The 19673-nt window shown below is 41.8% G+C and overlaps 1 protein-coding gene across 2 annotated transcripts in view; it reads left to right on the top strand.

Moving 5' to 3' along the window:
* ALK (ALK receptor tyrosine kinase) overlaps nt 1-19673 on the top strand; it is a 322024-nt gene that overhangs the window by 280905 nt on the left and 21446 nt on the right. For both annotated transcript variants that reach the window (XM_032989384.2, XM_042789515.1), the window contains exons 12-20: nt 4427-4589; nt 8916-9066; nt 11528-11659; nt 12606-12750; nt 13598-13780; nt 15264-15362; nt 16346-16498; nt 17699-17797; nt 19422-19608. In XM_032989384.2, the coding sequence (XP_032845275.2) occupies nt 4427-4589; nt 8916-9066; nt 11528-11659; nt 12606-12750; nt 13598-13780; nt 15264-15362; nt 16346-16498; nt 17699-17797; nt 19422-19608 (1312 nt within the window). The remainder of the gene's footprint in view (nt 1-4426; nt 4590-8915; nt 9067-11527; nt 11660-12605; nt 12751-13597; nt 13781-15263; nt 15363-16345; nt 16499-17698; nt 17798-19421; nt 19609-19673) is intronic.

Genomic DNA, 19673 nt, shown 5'->3' with positions numbered 1-19673 from the left:
AATCCAGTGCCTTGATTGCTGTGCAGTTTATGTATCTAGCCAAGCTGTGTGAAAACTAGAATTTCTGCTGTGCAAAGAAAATAAGCATGAGTGACTGTGTGTGTAAATATATCAGTAAATCTAGTTTGGAAAGAAAAGTTGGGAAGAAGGAAATTTTAAAAATCTGGTTTAGTAGAGCCAAAATGGCATTTCTTGCAAAATGCTGTTGCTGGGACCTTAGCAGTGCATTGGGGAGATTGCCAGGGAGCCTGAGGAGGGCAGGTGTGTGGGTGAACAGGCAGAAGACCATATGTTTTCTCTGCCACATTTCTTGTGAAAGAGGGGATTCCATCAAATGAACTGAGGTATATATGCATTATTCACTGAAATGTAGTACCCCAATTCTGAATCTGTGTAATTTTCACTTCCTTTCTTTCTCCCCTGCCTTAAACAGGAATTTCCAGTTTTTAAATGCAGTTAACATCTTGCAGCTGTCAATGACAGAATGTATAGGGGCCCTACATTTAACTACCCATTAGTTTTCATCATGGGAGTGCTCAGCTGTTTCTGAAAACAGGGCCTCTGTAACTTGTGTGAAGTTGGGCAGACTTTGGAAATCTGCTAGTTGTTTGGGAAGATTCAGAATGGAGAGTCCTGCTTTTTTTCCCATTGTGTGAATGTGAGGTGCTGATAATGTTAACCCATTGCAGACTGCAGAAGGAAGGAGAGGTGTGCCATGCAGTATGCGACAGACCACAGTTGTGCACCGATGGAAAAAATCTATGCTTCTCACCTAGCTGTTTACGGATTTTCAATTTGGTGCTGCTGCTTTAGTCTTTGGAGACCAAAATAATGCTTCAAATTAAATTACTGTAAACTGCTGTGGCATGCAGCAGCCTGTAGAAATGCTCTTTCTGAGCCCATGAGACATGCTGCAGTCATTTCTAGAATCAGGAGAAAGTCAATACTTTACAGGGAGTGAATGGTTATTCTTACTTAAAAAAAGAATCGTGGGTTATCTAAGATGGGCAGTACTCTGTTTTATTACTGGGTTAGCGGTTTAAGATCTTGGACTACTTTCACATCTGCAGACTGGCTTTGTGAAATGTTTAAGAGAGCAGAGGGAGGGAATTGCAAGGTTTTTAGACTGTATCCAGAATTGTAACTAAGACCCATCTGTCCTAATTATGTTGAAATGAGGAGCGACATCTTCCCATGCCATATTCTGTCCCATTTAGTTCAGTGACAAAGCTGTTACATGTTGGACCATCTTTCAGTATTACATATGAAATTGCATATAAACAGGAAGACTGTTTGCAAGTCACTGCAGCAGTGACAAATGAGGAGGTCGCACAACACCTGGCTGTGTTTTACTGAAACCCTTGCTGATGCAAATCAGGTGAAGTCTCCCCATGGACTTACTTGCGCCAGACTTCCTCCTGCAATGTTTTGGACAAAGGCCACTACTACCCAGTTCTGCTACTTCTGAAACATAGCTTCTCCCAGTCCTGTCTACCATCTACCTGAACAGAGCAAATAAATACGTCTGCTCGCACTGACTGCAGCAGCTCTAGAACCTGGGAGGCTTTACACATAGTCTTGTATATACCACCGTATCAATTACAACAGGACCGCTTTTAGAATCTAAGATGGTACCTCCTGTGCTCAGACATCTGCAGGTTCCTTACATCATACCCCTGGCATAACATATCTGTGGTTTTTCATTCGGCATGCTCTCATGCTCTTAAAAGCCAGAGCTTAGGTGCACATTCACTAATCTTAAATTACCAGAACTGTTTGCTCGCACCCTGATGCTGCCTCTGTGCTGGAAGTGAGCCCCGCTCTAGTCTGTCCAAGAGGTAGAAAATACAGAAGCTCTTCTGGTTGCTTCAGTTCAAAGTCTGAAGGCATAATGTTTGCAGCAGGAGGACATTCTTCTTCTGTTCCACCAGGGCACTGGGCTTTTAAGGAAACAGTGGGCCATTAAAAAGCATTTTGGAGTAAGACAAAGTTCTTTGATCCCCTGTCGATGGAACCTGGTGGGAGTCGAGAGCTGCCAGTTACAGGTCCAGCTGAGCTGTGTGTTACATGGGTGATAGTTTAGAGTTACTTTTGCCAAGGCCAGGTAAGCAGATGCCTAAGGAATCAGATTTATTTAAAGGGAATAAATCAGAAATGTAAAGCTAAACCATTGCAGCAGTATGCACACACATGCTGTGGTCTGTCCTAGGTTTTATCACTTCCAGTTTTCATTTTGATTCTCTCATGTTTTAGGCTTATTGGCCCTCTTGAAGGTCACCTGCTTCTACCTTTGGGAACGTGTTTGATGTTTCACCAGAGACATCCAAATGCCTTCTTATTGTTCCAAACAAAGACAGTTGCCTGCCTGCTTTACTAAACATATGTTTCACTGCAGGTGGCTTAGCCCACTGGGATACTGCAATGTTAAATCAGTGTGATAGCTGACACAATGAGTCTCTCATCTTCCATTTTGTGTGAAATTTTGTTTTGGTTTTGGGTGTGATTTTTTTTCTGCAAGAATAAACATAAGTAACTTCTGGTGCAAGACTGTCAATGTCAGAGCTACTGAAGCATTTTCCTTTAGGAACTTTTAGACTTTGCTTTCTTAAGTGCTTTTCCCCTCTTACCTGTTGTTCTTGGGGTTTTCGGGGGTGCATTAGAGACAGAGGAGGAGAAGGGAATTCTTCCACTTGCTATCTACTAATTTTAAGATTTTATACTGCCACCCATTGCAGAAGGACTGGAGGAGTAAGTAAAATAAATATGTGATTATTCATATAAAACAAGTAACAGTAGTAAAATCTCTAGAGGACCCTTACAGGAGAGTTCTGGGGAGGGGTGGTGTAGATTTTGCAGTAAGAAGATTATTCTCTCAGCAGTACTTAGATTGGGAAGCTTTCCTAAAGTAGTAGTTTTGCACTGCTTCTTGGAATAGCCAAAACTGTATTACAAGGGTTTTCCAGAAATACCAGCCACTTATTTCTTCAAGTCCTGCCAAATTATTTGATCCGTTTCATGCATTGAGCTTTTTTGTAAGAAGGAGTTTAGCTCAAGTTCAGGATTAGTTTGTGAAAAGGTAATTCAGACCCTGTGCTTAGTTAAACTAATATGTTTTCTTGTATTTCTGGTGGGTGAACCCCTCCAGTAACAGTAATGGTAGAACTGCTGGCCTCTCTCATCCAGACACATGCAGACCATCATTTCTAGACCAGATCTGCTTAGACAATAGCTTCAAATTCTAAGAAGCAGATCAAGCTAATGCTCTCTCTGAGCTAATTAGTACCACTGCTGAAAGAGTCTGCATGCGTTGTATTGCATTAGTGGAAGCTGGGAGGGAAAATGTTGCCCTCTGAGAAAGCCATAAGGAGGGCTGGCTGGCCCAACATCATTTGTAGAAATAATGTTCTTTAGATGTATTTCAAGTCTTTTGTCTTTAATGGCAGTAAAATTAACTAAAGGATTTTAATAGATTGTGTGTATTAGCTTGATAATAAGTATGAATGATAAATCATGTAATGTGCACCAAAAAAGCTGAGTCCACTTACTTACTATCTAGATCTTAGTTTTGATGACACATGAAATATTTCCTGATATATTAGCAAATACGTTAGGGTGGGGTTTACAAGAGCATTGTGGTCTTGCAACTGTGCTGACCCTAATAATGATTCTTTAAGGAAAATTATGGCATTTTCAGCACCATGTATTCAAATTAAAAAAATTTATTTTTGAGGCACAAATTAGCAAAGCCTTATTCTAAAAATTTTGTACACTGCTAGTACTTCCAGCTGATGAAAATGACTGTAATAGGGATGCATTGATTTACTCCTGCAGATCTGGCCTAGAACATGCAGAGCTGAATGCTTGTTTTATAGATCTCAGTTAGACGTTTTGCCTTCTGAAGCTTAAATTGAATTTCTTGTGAGCAAATAATTCTTAAAAATACAATTAATTTATTGTTATGTTTTAATCATGGAGATGATGTTGTATTTACAGGTTTTTCTCTAATTAACAGCTACTTTCTCATATAAAAGAAATTCAATAATCAGATGTCTGTAGAAATTGAAAGGGCTAAAATGCACCAGTCTTGAGTTTATGAGGATGCACTTTTACAGCCCAGAGAGCAGAGCTCAAAAACTGGGTGGTCTGTGTTGCATTTTACTCTACTCCGTGATCTTTGCCTTTTTGAGCCTTAGGAAAAGCGGTGTTCATAGTTGTGATAGCTTTCAGGAGATGTAGATGAAAAGCTGTCAAATACTGAGATAGACAGCGCTATGAATCTTTTAAAAGAATTCTGTGAGTATTTGTTCTGGGTAAAACCTCAGGGGTCAGATTCTTCTCTTGGTCCAAGAGGAGAGCGAATAAAGAGCAGAAATGCTATGCGATCTTTGAATGTTCAGATCATGCTTTGTATATGTCCTCATTTCAGATCACTGGTTGTTCACAACGTGTGGTGCTAGTGGACCCTATGGCCCCACACAGAGCCAGTGCAATGATGCCTACAGGAACTCCAACCTCAGTGTGATTGTAGGAGCTGAAGGGATTCTCCAAGGCATTCAGATCTGGAGAGTACCAGCAACCAACACATACAGGTAAGGGAACCATCTCTGATTGTCATGATATGTCTTTGCGTTTGAAATCCCTCCAAGCTGCACATACATGCTTAGCATATATAAAGTATTATATTCAGAAGTTTGCCCAGATCTATATGGGTTTTACTTCTCCCTGATCCTGTGATTTCCAGTCCTTTGAGTTTCACATTTCTTGTCAGGAAGATACAACATCTGAAAATCAAGTGTTTTGACCTCTGCAGGCCAAGGGAGGTCAAAACAGAGGTTTTTTCACTGTCCACTTGGTATAGGAGGCATAATCCTATATCAGCATTTCTTACTGGACAGCTTGCGTCAAGCTATGCTCAGCATCTTGACTGTTTAGAATCTAGGCATGTTAAGTTGAGCCTGTAAACCTGGCTCACCACTGTAGAATTGATTTTGGACACCAGCCATTTAAATGTTAGACTCTATGATACTGAGGGTTCTAACACTTAAATCCCTCTGTGTAGTTGTTTTCAAAGGGAGATGATCAGATACAGTTCAATGCCACTTCCATCAGATTTTTACCAATAATTTTTTCTTTTTCCTCTTGGTAGGGGAAAAAAGTACAATCAAAGTTTGGTTCACTGTATCTGAATGGTAGCATCAAGCCATTACATGCATCAGTTTGCAAGCAGAACTGTCTGTTTGAATCAGTGACTGTCTAGTGGTGGCTTTTTGTGCAACATTCTGTATTGAAACCACTGATGGTGTCATAGATTTCAAAGCAGAATATTCCACTGAAAGCTTTGAACAAATTTCAGTTAAAACTTACTGTTACCTTCTCTTTTTTTATTTTTATTGAAAAAGAATATTAATATTGAGGATAGATGTCAGTCTCTAACAGAAGTCTACTGCAAAGCCGTTTTGAGAAACTGGCTAGGCTAGGCTAGGCGCAGGTTCTGCCTGAGAGCCTATTACCACAAGGATTGATGGTAATGAAAAAAACATTAATGATATTTTACTCAGCTATCAAAAATGAGTTGCCTGAGGTGAATAGAATTTTTCAGGACTGGCATTCAGTAAATATGGTTATAAAGTATAGCCCAAAAGAGAAGAGGTAATAAACTTACAACATTGTCATTTCTTTAATATCACAGCCCAAGAAGAGCCAGAATTCCAGTGCAACTGTAGGCTTATTTTGCTACACGATACAAACAAACTACAGGTCCTGCAGGGAGGACCTGTCTATTTAAGTCCTATAAATGACCTAACAGACTTTTAGGTTCTATATAGATAATAGATGGCTAATGTCATTGGTAACCTATATATAAATGGATGACATTCTCTTCTGCACCTCTTAAGGCTATAGCAGAGAATTCACAGCCTTGGGAAAGGAGGCGGCAATTGTGGGCTTAAATTAACTTGACATCTTCCTGACTCTGGGCTGCTGAAGGGGCTGCGGAGTTCCCCAGTATAGCATAGCCCTAGGAAAATGTCAAGTTACAATATCAAATCCAGGGCTTCCCAGAGTCTGGACAGACTGCCTGTGTTTAGCTCTCCCCTGCAGGCCTGCTGCACTGTGGGTCCTGTAAGTTAGCCTGATAGCCATCTCCAGTATACCTGACACAGAGATAAAATCCTCCAGCTGGCTGTTGGGCTCTTAAGAAAGCTGTTGTAATGCCATATCAGTGCATTTTACACTGTGTAATGTAAAGCAGTGAGTTGCATTCCTGATAATTGCATAAGGATATAGATTGCATGAACATGAGGCAGAATACATGTTATTAAAATGCAAAGACAAAGCTCAACTTTGCACAAAATTCTACTAGCACAAGATAACTGCACCCAGAAAACCCCATCATGTGTGAAGGTCTGGGTGGGTTGCCACACTCCATAGGCAGCTTTGTTTGAAGACTGGAGTCCTACATGCTCCAGTGCTGATACAGGCAAAATCATCTGGTTTGTTCCCACAGGACTGCACATGGTACAACAATAAAGTTAAGCAATATAAAAGAAGATACTTCTTTTCAGATTTCCTTCTAAGTATTCAGAAGGTCCTTGCATCCCATGTCTAAGCCTATGATCAAGTATGAGAGACATGAATTGTAATAAATTACATGTTTCCATCCATTATCCAAATTCTGTTCATTTTTAAAGCAAGAGTCTTCGGTCCATTTTGCTGAGTGTCCCATTTGTTGTCACTTCCATTGTTCTCTCTTCTCTCTGGTCCCTTCTTGTAAGGTAGCACAAGAACATCGCACAGTGGAATGCAAAAAGGTGTCTTTCTAAGCTGGCCAGCCTAGGAACTGCATTTCCTCATAGTCTCAAAACTAGCTCCAGTGTTTCCCATGATCTGTCTACCTAGAGGTGGAGGTTTTTTTCATCCTGATCCTTCCTAAAGATGCAGATTTCTTTTTCAGTTCCTACAAATGCATTAAAAGAAAGAGAAAGACAGTGGAAGGTCTTGTGTGTTCTGGTTATATCTACTCAGGATGGTCTGAATCTTTCTTGGGCCCCAATATGGTTAAATAGATTCCTCCTGTGAAAGAAAGTTGTGCCTAACGAAAGAGATCCTCCTAAAATATGAAGTCAAGATAACCCATCTGTTCAAATAGTAAAACCCATTTTGAATAGAGAATGTCTGTCACCTGAATCTAGTGGGTTTTACTTGGCTGCAGCCTTTGAATGAGGCCAAAATAGGTTCTCCTGAACTTCCTGACATCGTTCCTTGTATGCAAAATCTGTTCATACACAGAAAAATATGGCCCCTAATTGCAGCCGATTAGCCCTGCCAGCTTGCTGTGCCTCATAGTGCACCTCATTAGCCATTACAAAATTCTACAGCAAATCAACGCAGTCTTCAGATTCATGCAGCATCTGTTCAGGGTAGCCCAGTGCTGTGTCCATCACTTTTTCTGCTGGCTCGAGTGCAGCCTTACTGAGGAATGATTGCTTTGGTTATCAGCAGTGGCATGAACATAATCATGTCACGTTGTGGGGATCTGATGTGCTTTATGAGGCACTCGGTGCTCCATAGTTGCTTCGTTATCAGAAGTGCTCCATGCTGGCTGCCTCAGAGCAGTAGCACAAGGCGAGTTCCTCATGCTAGTTTTTAAGGGAAATTACTGGCTGAAAGTGAGCTTTCAGGCCCAGCCTGTTCAGGGTGCTCATGCATGATGGGCACTGCTGGTTTGTTCTGCTTGTAGCCTGTTTGCATGCAGGACTGTGCTGGGCAAGGACCAGCAGGTGCTAGAGGACAGGAGGAGTTAAAGCTCACCACCTATACTGTAACTGGTAGGAAGCCGAGAGGAAGCTTTGTGTTCTCAGCCCTGCAGTCATTCTTCACATGCTCCAGGTTGAATTTTGCTCTCATGGAAATAGCTGCAAAGCTACTAATGTCAGTAGAGAATCACCTACTTATTCCAGATCTAAATTCAGCTTGCTGTACCACCGCTCACTTGCTCAAAAAGTTGAATAGCTCTGTCTTTTGTTGCAGCAGAGATGTGTGTTTTATCATGATTTTTATAAAGTGCCTTGAAACCCTTTGATAAAAGGTGCAAAAGCTGCTTCAAGTATGTAAATTGTTTATGTACTTAGAAAGAGGGAGGGAGGAGCTGAACAGGACAGTGGTACAGCCCAGTCTTTGGGTACATCAACAACAGTAAGGACCTCTGAATCTTGACTGCTTGAAATCAAATACCCAGAGCCTTAATTGAGATCGCAGCAGCCTGCGTATGCAACCTAGCCACTCCTGGCTGGAGACAGTGAGATGTTCATGATGGCTGTGACTTTAGCCAGGGGTCTCTGCCTTCCTTGTTTATCACAGGTAGTGTCATGCCCATCTACCATTCTCTATTCCTCTGGTCCTTGGAATAGGAGACCTGTTTCCCATCTGATCCATGCTGCCAGGACCAGTTATGATGTCTGCTTTCTCAAATCTCCCTGTGTCAATCTTGTGCTTAATCTTCTCTTTAACCGTATGTGCTGTACTTACTGGTTCTCCTGCTTCTGTTCTTTCTCTTCCCTGCTGCAAACCTCTTAAGGGTATGCCTTCCGGGAAACAAGATGTGTTTCATATATTAAAGTTTGAAACTACGGGGACTTGCTCACTCTGTCCTCAGTGAGTGTTTGACCAAGAATCAATGTGAAAGAACCTGTTTGGTAGCTACCCAAGTTCATAGGTCCGTGTAGACCATGAGAGAGCCTCCGTCTTCAAGCTTTGGGTTTAGATTTACTTAGAGTGTCAGGTCTTCAGGGCACAGCCCTGTGACACTGCATACAGTTCAGGTGTGCAGACAACTCAATGCCCAGAAGTGGTTTGCACTCCCTTTCACCTATCTGGGACAACTCAGGTGTCAGCCTCTTGTTTTCTTTTTCCTGCAGCATCTCAGGCTATGGAGCTGCTGGTGGGAAAGGAGGGAAGAACACCATGGTGCGGTCCCACGGTGTGTCTGTGCTGGGAATTTTTGATCTCCAGAAGGATGATACGTTGTATATCTTGGTGGGACAACAAGGAGAAGATGCTTGTCCTAGTGTAAGTGATTGCCCTTTCTGTTTTGCATTAATCTGTTCTACAAATATATGGAGTGTATTCTGTTCAGAGAGAAAACCATTGTCCTTGAGAGGATTTGGGTTATATGGATCAAGGGATAGCTACAGTTTTACTGGGAGGGCATGAGTGTGAAAAGATTAAGTACCATGTCAACGTGCTCACTTCCTCTTCCATATTCAGGCCCCGTTGATAATTAATACACTACAGGTTCCTGATTGATCAGCATATCTTAGAGGATCTGTGTGGGTTTTCAGAGAGAAAAGACAACACTGCCTTCCTTTCCTCTGGAGATCAGTCTTCCAAGTTGACTTCCAAGGACTTTGTCTTTGCTCAACTGTTGAGCCCAGCCCTGCCATTATCATAGTACTCTGCAACTCTGGAGCCACTCCCCTTACAGATCCTGTTTGGTTATTGTCTGTAGGGGAATGGGAGAAGCAAATTAATCACTGCTGGGTGATCATTCCTGATGTTTGTGTTACTAACCAATCATTGCTGCAAATGCATTGACGGAAAGGTGCAACTTCCTCCATTTTCAGGCACAATAATCTATTAATAGTTTAGTATTCTTTGGAGAATGAGGAAATAGGAGATTCCTATGGAGGAAACTAAGCATTATCTGATAAAATTTCACCTACAGGTTTGATCTGGACATTTAAATGCTGTGCATTTCTCAGCTGTTAATGACTGGCATCCAAGAGGTGAAAGCTTAGAGGTCTATTACAGCAGAGAAAGGTTGAAGGATGAAGGCAAGAAAGAGGGGTTCTCAAGGCCAGGTGCTGAAGTAAATAATGTTAAAACTGGAATTATACATATCTGCAAACAAGCCATTAATATGAAACCTCTTTGAAATGAGAAATGCCCTAACTCAAACTTTCATCTAGCGTCTATAACTAGGACATTCCAGCTGAGTATAATATATAGACTCATTAAATTGCAGGCCACTGTAATCTTAGTGAGAATTTATTGAGTGCTAATGTAATTCTTTCATTGAGGCAAAGAGATTGCATTGACTTGTAGAAGGGACTTTTACTAGATTGGATTGTAATCAGTTATGTCTTTGCCATGAAGGATTTTTTTTTTTTTTAATTCAATTGTAATCTAGTGGTTCCTTTGGGTCATTGACTTTGTCATTTTATTAATCATCCCCACCCAACTCCAAATCAATTAAGGAGAGGGAAAACTAGGGAAAAGAGGATTTCTTAGTTCTATAGGCAAGTCTACACACACAAAATGGATGCCATGCATTCTCTGACACAACCTAGGACACATTTTGTGGTCAACAGAATAATTTGTAACCTGAGGATGCTATTATCAGGTTCCTCTTCCAAAAGAAAATGCATACATGAAAGCAGAAGGAAGCAGAAGGTCAATCCTACTATAACAACTTGTGCATTTTTCCCTTAAAGCATTGTTGACTTAGTGAGTTCAGCATGCATAACACGATAGCATTACTGAGATTAAACATATAAAGTAAAATAAGCTAGAAGCAAAGCAAGCAGTTTACAGATACTTGCAGCAGAGTCCTGTTTGTCATGCACTTGACATGCACTCCAATTTAAAATTGAAGCGACAGTTACCTCTCTTAGGTCATAGTCCAGAAGTATTTATAAATGTTCATTTAATGTTGTGTTTGAAATCAGTTAGTGTATTCAGTGATTTGCCTAACACAGGAGGTTCATTATTTATGATGCTAATTGGTGGAGGGGAAAAAAATGCTAAGTAGGAAATATTGGAGGCTTTTTAGTGAGATATTTTCTTTGACATTAGGTCAACATTGCAATCAAAAGTGGGATTGCAGCAGTTTCAGTAGGCTTTGAACTAGCTACAGTGAAATTGCAGCTATAGCGTAAGTGGCAGATCAACGCAAAACTTGCTTGGAAGTCCAGATAAATACTAGGTGGCTAGTCTATGCTGAGCTCATTGCTGCTGTCCATACCAGCTCTGGTATATCTCTGTGAGCCACCAATACACCTTAGATCTGGGTAGATGCATATTGGCTGCCTGGCCCCAACCAGTAGGGCACTGGAAGAGGAGTAAAGAAATTCAGTTCTCTCTATGTCTCTGCCATTTGATTGTTGGTAACGCAGGGCAAGTCACATCCTTGCTGAGTTACTCCCTTTTCCCATTTGTGAAATACAGATAGTTAATGCTGGGAAGTATTTGCAGTAAATTCTGCTACATCTTGTATGTTAACAGTTTATGGAGTTGTTTTACATGGTAATAGATATCAACACTGAGTTTTTTTCAAAATAATTCAGTAAAATGGCAACAAATTCTTTTGACAAAGGTTGAAGCAAAAAGCAAGATTCTACTAGAAGAGCATTCGCTTGCTTCTGCGTAGGACAATTTATTGGTTTGGGAGGTGAAGAGTCCACAAGGCTGGTGTGTGTACAAGGACATGGAGATTTCTTATCAGAATTCAGACCTGATCTTCTGTTTGCAGACTAATGATGTTATACAGAAAGTCTGCATTGGAGAGAACAATGTGATTGAAGAAGAGATACGTGTGAACAGAAGTGTCAATGAATGGGCAGGAGGAGGTGGAGGCGGGGGAGGTGCAACTTACATATTTAAGGTATGGAAACATAGTCCCTGTGCACCTTCAGCATGAACATATCCTGCCACTTGCCTCTACTATCACAGCTTGAAATATCTGAGAACTTTTTATACACCCCTGGGGAAAGGTCCGCAAAGTGAGCTCTGGGTATGCTTCATTTCCAGTTGACAGCTGTAGTGAGCTGAGCTGGCCCTTCACACTTCTCAGAACTGCTACACAGCATGGCCACACTTGCTTCAGTGGCTTGGAGCTTTCTTTGCAAACGTAATAGTTTGAATGGGATTTTTTTCAATGCAAGCTGAAATGCTGCAGCATAATTCTACAGCAAAGGGCAAATTCCACAGTATTTTATTCAAATCTGTCATTGTGGAACGTTAGACTTCAGCTACACATTTGGCCTATATGGTGCAATGACAAGAAGAGTTGAGGATAGCCTGTATGTTTTCTGTTGGCAACCCTATAGCTAGGGACAGCTGATCTTTACTGTCATGTACTAGCTGAGAGAGTACTCATTCCAAACACTGGTCTCAAGCATTAACAAATATGTTTAGATCACCAAGCTTCTGCATAATTCTGCATAACTCTGCATGCTCAGTTTCCAATGTAGCAGTCCTTTACCAGTGGAGACAGTATATCGCACTAATATAGAGCAGGGCTCCTTACCTGCTTCATTTGATGAAAGTCATCACACGGTCACATTACAAGCTTTCTTAGAGCCATCAGCACTGTAGGTACAATTCATAGAGCTGCTGATGCCACTGTTCTCTGTTGCAGAACTTGGTAGGACTAGTGCTATTCATTAATCTTTTGGAGGTGAGTGCATAAATAATGCAATGGTAATTCGTAGTGCTGAGCACTCCTAGATGCATGCTTAGTGCAACATGCAATAACTAGCATGTGGTTGAACTTCCATCTGTGTTTCTGACTCAGTTTGAACACTGCCTTTATTTCTGAATTTATTAAGATGGAGAATGGAGAACCAATCCCCTTGATAATTGCAGCAGGAGGTGGTGGCAGGGCCTACAGAGCCAAAACAGACACATTTCATCCAGAAAGGCTGGAGAATGATTCCTCCATTCCAGGGTTGAATGGAAATTCAGGAGCTGCAGGTAAGGAAAGTTTATTCTTTTTAAGAAAACCTTTGTGAATACGTGGTACTCCCAGATTCCTCCTCACAAGGAGGTGAGGTAAAACTCATGAAAGCACAATTGTGGGGGAATCTGGAAGTATAACAGATGCATATAGGATGTACCTACAGTGCAGGATACTTGGCCTAAATAAGGGTATTGGAGATGGTACAGCCATAGAAATGGCAGCATTCTCCAAAAATAACGTACTACCTCTCATAAACAAAGTTGTTTGGTTTTTGATGTGGGAGTTTGCAGTGCTGATGTGGCCATCCTGCTCCCTGCACTGGTTTGTGCTGTGTAGACATACTCACAGTTTCCCTGCATTATGCAGAAAGAACCTAATTACACCCTGGCTAGAAGTCTCTGTGAAGAGACCAGCAGAGCTGAAAGTGAGTCACTGGTGAGTATGTTGTATTTAGAGCAAGCTAGGACATGCTTTCACATCCCTTTCACTAAATTCCTTCTGTTCCACTTCAGAACCAACAGAGTTTTTCCAAAAGTGTTTTTTGCAAAGAGAAGGGGAATGCTCTGTAAGCCAGAAACAGGTTGTTGGAGTGTAGGCAGGGATATCTTTTTACATTTTCCATAGAAAATACTTGTCCTTGTATGGTAGGTGAACAGAGGTGCAGGTGATTAACATGGTCAAAAGCCCTACAGAAAGGTCACTGTAGCACTGTGTAGCAAGCACATCCCCCCCTCTAACCAAGTTGTGAGATTCTTACTTTCAGCTGAGGTGCTTCGAAGGAGTGCTTGTTCTGCAGATCCCTGCAGTGTTTTTACACAAAAATAACCCCTTCTTGTGCCTTTTCTCTTCTCTTAACTGCAGGTGGTGGAGGTGGCTGGAATGATAACACTTCCTTCCTGTGGTCAGGAAAATCCTTGCTGGAAGGTGCTACTGGAGGAAGATCCTGCCCCCAGGCCATGAAGAAGTGGGGGTGGGAGACAAGAGGGGGTTTCGGAGGGGGTGGAGGGGGGTGCTCCTCAGGTGGAGGAGGCGGAGGATATATAGGTAAAGTGGCTTCGTGTTCAAGGTGTCCCTTCCCCTCCTTTAGTACTAATGCTCAGCAAAATGCTGATAGATAATTCTCCTGTAGCTAGCATATTTGACTGTTATGTACTAGTATGTCTGTGTGTTGCCTTTTTAGCACTGGATGAACGTATGGCGTTTAGTCTTTGAGCAAATAGCCAGATGTCAGTCCTTCAGCTGTAATCCTGGCTTTGCACTCTGCAAAACGTGCCATCAAGATCCTGCTGTGATTCTTGAGCCTTCTATTTCGGGTTTATAGTGCTGAAGAAGGAGGAGCCAGAGGCTATGTGCTCCCCTTGCCGGCACCTGTGTGTTGAGCGTTTTGGTCCTGGAGACTGGCAGCCAGGCTTTATGCCGGGGGAAGGATGCAAATTCTTCTTCCCTGCCCTGCTGTGGGTGGGCCTTGGTCCTGTGCAGGTGGTCTCTGGGGGCAGAGGCTCAGGCTGCCAGCCAGGACCCCTCTTAATAATGATGGTGGTGTTGACTTCAGTCAACAAGGAGCTAATTTCATGTGCTGCAGGTCTCAGGACAGCTGTCAGATGGCATTATCTTGATTATAACTGGTGTGGGCCAGATACAGGATTTCTACTAACCCGTAATCTCCTGGGCCACGTAGTTTCTTCAGCCATCTGCACTGTGGTGGGCTTTTTAACCCCTGGTTCTCCACAGCTTAAATCAAGTGTATGATAGACTAGAAATCCTGAGAGGAAGTAACGAGTTTAAATTATTAAGTGCATGTTTTGTACCAATGTTTTTGTGTAATGCTTATTTTTCCAACAGAATGCCTCACATGACATAATTTTAATTTCACTGAGGATAGTTAATGAGGAAAAGCCATTTGTGGGTGGGATGGGGGAATCTTTGCATGCTAGTAGTACAAAATATATGGCCCATACTGTGCTTCTATTATGTTCTCTGTATCGCCCATACTTTGCTCCTGATATGTTCTATATGCCCAAGCACAAATGAGCAACTCATAAATTCCTTCAGTCCCCACTGCTGGTGGACCACCTTTCTTTCAGGGTCCAAAGGAGAGGAAGGATATCAGATTATTCATTCCTTCTGCTGACACAGTACATACCCTGATCAGAAAGGGTACTGAACTTAGCCTTTGAGTACTGGTGTTTTCCAGTCTCTTGACTACATTAATTTTAAGGAGGGCTTCTATGTTTCACAGCATCCAAATGGTTAAAGATGAAGTTTGTGCCTTAGTTTGCAACAGTCTGCCTAAAACAGAGCTAAGAAATTGATTGTCACGAGCTGCTATTAAATTGAAGTTCTAGAGATAAAAGAACAGTGGTTCATGCCACAACTTGTTAAGTGTTCCCTATATGTTAAATGCCTTGTTTTATTATCTTTTCTCATTTGGATGTCTTCCTAAATACGCTGAAGTCATGCATGTTGCAATGCTTATCTGTATTTTAGTGCCAATGAGTCTGTTAAGGTAACTTCTGGTTTGATGTAGGTGGCAATGCTGCAGTGGACAATGACCCAGAGATGGATGGGGAGGATGGTGTGTCCTTTATTAATCCAATCGGTACTTTATACACTCCAGCACTTAAAGGTATTCATATTGGTCAGAAGTTTTCTAGTGTGTTTATTTCATGTTAAGAATAGTTTGCATTTGTAGGACACTTTACAAGCCTTTGGGTACAGCTTAGTGTCATCATGAGTATGAGGAGGCAGAAAGACAGCATAACAAAGTCCAGTGGAGAATAAACAGAAGTAGCAGGAAGAAAGCAGGTAGAGAGAACATCAAGGCTTTTAGAAAACACTTCCCAACAATATAGTCTACCAACCTATAGAATAACTTTGGCCAAGGCAAGTGGTAACAGAACCTAATAGTTCCAATAATTTCAGAAAGGAACAGACAAAGCATCTGATTACTCACTAACAAACATGTTCCTTTGAGCATCCCTCAACAAAGTGTCCAGGCTGGACCAGGGAGTTTCTAGAGAAAACAGTGCAGTGCTACCCAGCAGTGCATGGGAGTGACAAATACTGCCACTCCAGGCCTGTGTTTGCCCGGAAGTCAGTGTCTTGAATATGTTTGTGATGTGTTCAGAAAGTACAAAAATATGTATTTGCTCAGAAAAAAATGTTTGCTTCAGAACAGCCGGAAGTATTTTCAAATACAGACGCACTCTGGCCTGATAGATTCAGACAGAAAGTTCTGAAAACATTGCAGTGTTTGATCTCAGAGGGAGTAAAGTCCAGGAAGGAAAAGGGTGATTCCCATGGACCACAGAAAGGGCAGGTTTCCCTTAGTCTAGGCAGCAGCCTCCTTGCTAACCCAGTAGGACTGTCTGCTCAAAGAGAGCCAGTACACCTCAACTGCAGTGATGCTAATTCAGCTGAATGTTATTTTCCACTTGAGAAAAGGACAGGAGCTCTGGAAGGTGGGGAGAAATCAGTTTCTTAGATGGGGCCCACCCTGCCACGTCTGGGAACCATGACCAGCATGTCCCATGTTTCTGTTAGTGTCCAAGGGACAGATATGAATGATCTTTACAGTAATTAACTCAGCTTCTTTCATCCATTCCCTAGTGACAGAGGGGCACGGAGAGGTGGATATTAGACTGCATCTTAACTGCAGTCACTGTGAGATGGACGAGTGCCGTGTTGATCTTGAGACTCAAAAAGTCATTTGCTTTTGTGAGCCAGGCACAGAGTTGGCTGAGGATGGTGTGTCTTGCATAGGTAAGTAGGCATGTGGGATAGGCTGCTAGTGCGTGAAACAGAAAAGGCATGGCAAAAATCTGTAGTTTGGACTTCCTGCGGGTTTTATCTAGTCTTCCTTAAAAGTTGTTCCTGTTGAATGTTACTTTCTTTCCTGCTGGTGTATGCTGCAGAGTTAGGAACACATCAGTGCTGAGGAATGGAGCACAGAGCCTCATTGCTAGCTTGCTTTGCAGTGTATGTTTGGCATACAGGGCAGCACTGAGGAGAGTCAGATTTTGTGCCTGGTTGTGCTGATGCTCTCATTCAGCTCTGAAATCATGGAAGTTTGCTCACTGAAGGAATTTTCCAGCTAAACTTAAATTCCTGGTCAGTCATTTTAAGAACCAAAAAAATGTGCAAGGTGAAGGAGAGAATATAATTCCTGTGGATTTGGATTTATAGGGCACAGGTGCAAAATCTATAAGAAAGCTTGAGAGATTTCTGAGGAAAACTAAAGGCAGTGGTTGGACTTGCCTTACTTGAAAGAACAAGTGCTCAGAGCTCTATTAGTAGGTTTCTTTCATATTCTTGCCCAGCAGTTCAAGCAAGTGACTCCAGGATTTCTGGATCCTGCTCTCAACTTTGTCACCAGCATGGGAAAATTGTTCTGTATTTTTACCATCCACATCTGTAAGATCGGTAAAAAGCTTGGTCATTTTGCCAGGGTGAAATAAACCTTAACAGGTGGTCACTGAAGGCCTTATGGTCCCAAGTGAGGATGCAGCTATGGAATACTTTGTACTGCCCTTGATGTTACCAGGTTTTTCTGCCTGGATTAGATGCATTTAGGAGATGATATATTGCAGTCCTCCTTCTGCTTTTGCTGTGATTTGGCTTTGATAGCAGCACTTTAACCCTGGGAATGTAATGTTCTTTCCACCTCCTGAACCTCCTGCCCCTGGTTTTTATGGTCTTGTTTTCATACCCAGGGAGTGCACATGTTAATTCGTTGATAGCAAACCATCTGTTTTAACGGCTTGATATTAATTGAGGAAAGTGAAACAATGAGGTATTAGAGGTCATAGATCCTGGGAACTGATCGTGCCAGAGGTTGCTCCTACACGATAGGAGCAGCAGATGAGTAAATGGAAGGAAGAGCAGAAAAATCTGTTTGAAAAAAGTGGCTGCTGAAAGATCATTTCAAACACGTAATTCCTTCTTCTCCTGCCTCTGTTACAGCTGAGCCAGTGGCTCATCTTCCTCTCTCCTTGGTCTTGTCTGTAGTGACTTCAGCATTGGTGGCTGCTCTAATTTTGGCTTTTTCAGGAATCATGATAGGTGAGTGTTTCTCTGTAGAAGATAATTCATATGAGGGCTGGATCTGAGCCAGGGATAATTGGGCCCTAGAAGGCAAGAGGATTCAGGTTTTTAGCTACTGCTCTATTTAATGACACCTTCCCACATACACGCCTTAACTTCAGATTTCAGTAGTTGTTTCTAACCACAATGACCAATTTGAGGAGGTTTCAGTTACTGACTGCATCTCAAAAGAGACATTATTGCTTGTGTTGTAGTGTAAAGCTGCCAGAACGCAGCTGCCACTGGTTTTGTGAGAGCTGTTGCTGCTTAATGCCTAAAAGCAAGCTGCTTTATTTGTGTGTCTATATACAGATTTAGCCTCTTAATGTATGACATTTAAGTTTGAAATTTTCACGTAGGTTCCCCTTTTACAGACTGCTACTTAGTAGGATGTGGGCATTCTTGGCCGCTTTATTTGAAATTCTAAAAGGTATTTTTCACCCTTTCACTTTATTATTTTAAACAATTGCTCACCTGCATTCAATTGCAAGCAGAATAGATTTGAATCAATGAAAACCAGCCAGGGTTTCAAATCACAGCTCTGCCACCTTTCTCTGTCCACACTATATATAGTCTGAGGGAGGGGAGGGATGTACCCAGAGCAGCAAATGGCAGCTATTAAATTAGATTTGCACTGCTGTTTCAGTTTTAAGAATTTCAGGAGTTATCAGTTGCACACACATGGTCCTACATGCATGATTTCTGGCCTGACAGTACTCCTTTAAAATTACTAATTACTTCTCAGGGAGTGGAAGACTAATCCTCTTTCCATCCAACTAGCCTATCATTGCCATCTCAGGAAAGAGCAGCGGTTTAAAAAATCAAAGCAAAAGCAATGAGGAGGAAAATGGAGGACAGGAAGGGTTTGTGGATAGGTCATTACATCCGTCTGCCTTTGTGAGTGCATGTTTACCCCTTAAATTCTTCCCCTGAGCAACATCTGCTGGAGAAGATGCAATAGCTATTACCGTCACAGTCTTTGGGCTCAATCCAGCTCCCACAGAAATCAATAGTAAAGGTAATAGTGATTTAACCTGCTCACGACTGGCATCTTGCTTTGAAAAAAAAGACTACAATATCAATTACTATTTCAAGGAATATCCACAGGACGTCTTCTTTCAAGGTGTGATTTCTAATGTTGTTTCAGAAGTATCAGCGAAGTGATTCAAGGAATATAACAGTACCATAAACTGATTTCAAATTTAGTCCAACTCTGTTGTTTAGAAACAGTTTTGCAAAATGAGCTAGTTTTATATACAATGTGTTATTCCGAGGTAACAGTTTAATCTATCCAGTTTGAACAACGTAATGCAATAATTCATTTCAGATTTTAGTCACTTCTATGTGATTTAGCAAAGTTTCTCATACCCTGACTCCCTCAAGTTTGGAACTGGACTCGTACTTGGAAGGTCCAGTTAAAGTAAATAGAACAAAACAGAAACCTCAGAACTGTGAAATCAGAGATCTCTGCAAGTGAAATTCATTCTACTTCTTCCAAACGGTTCATGAGCAAGCCTGTTTCTTCATAAAATGTGTAAGGCAGGCTGTTGTCCTGTTCCAAGGTCAATCTGTGCCTCTGGTTTACTGTGCTCTCCGTATTTAGTATATCGTCGGAAGCACCAGGAGCTACAAGCCATGCAGATGGAGCTACAGAGCCCAGAATACAAACTGAGCAAGCTGCGTACCTCCACTATCATGACAGACTACAATCCCAACTACTGCTTTGCAGGAAAGACCACATCCATTAGTGACCTCAAAGAGGTGCCTCGAAAAAACATCTCTCTCATCCGGTAAATTCATCTTTGCCTTCCCTGTGCTTCACACTGTACACTCACGTATGCTGGCTCTCTTACTC

Source organism: Tyto alba, unplaced genomic scaffold (assembly GCF_018691265.1).
Source record: "Tyto alba isolate M040663 unplaced genomic scaffold, T.alba_DEE_v4.0 Super-Scaffold_16, whole genome shotgun sequence".
NCBI classification, from domain to species: domain Eukaryota; kingdom Metazoa; phylum Chordata; class Aves; order Strigiformes; family Tytonidae; genus Tyto; species Tyto alba.
Note: the sequence above shows the minus strand (reverse complement) of the source record. Positions and strands in the feature narration are given on the sequence as shown.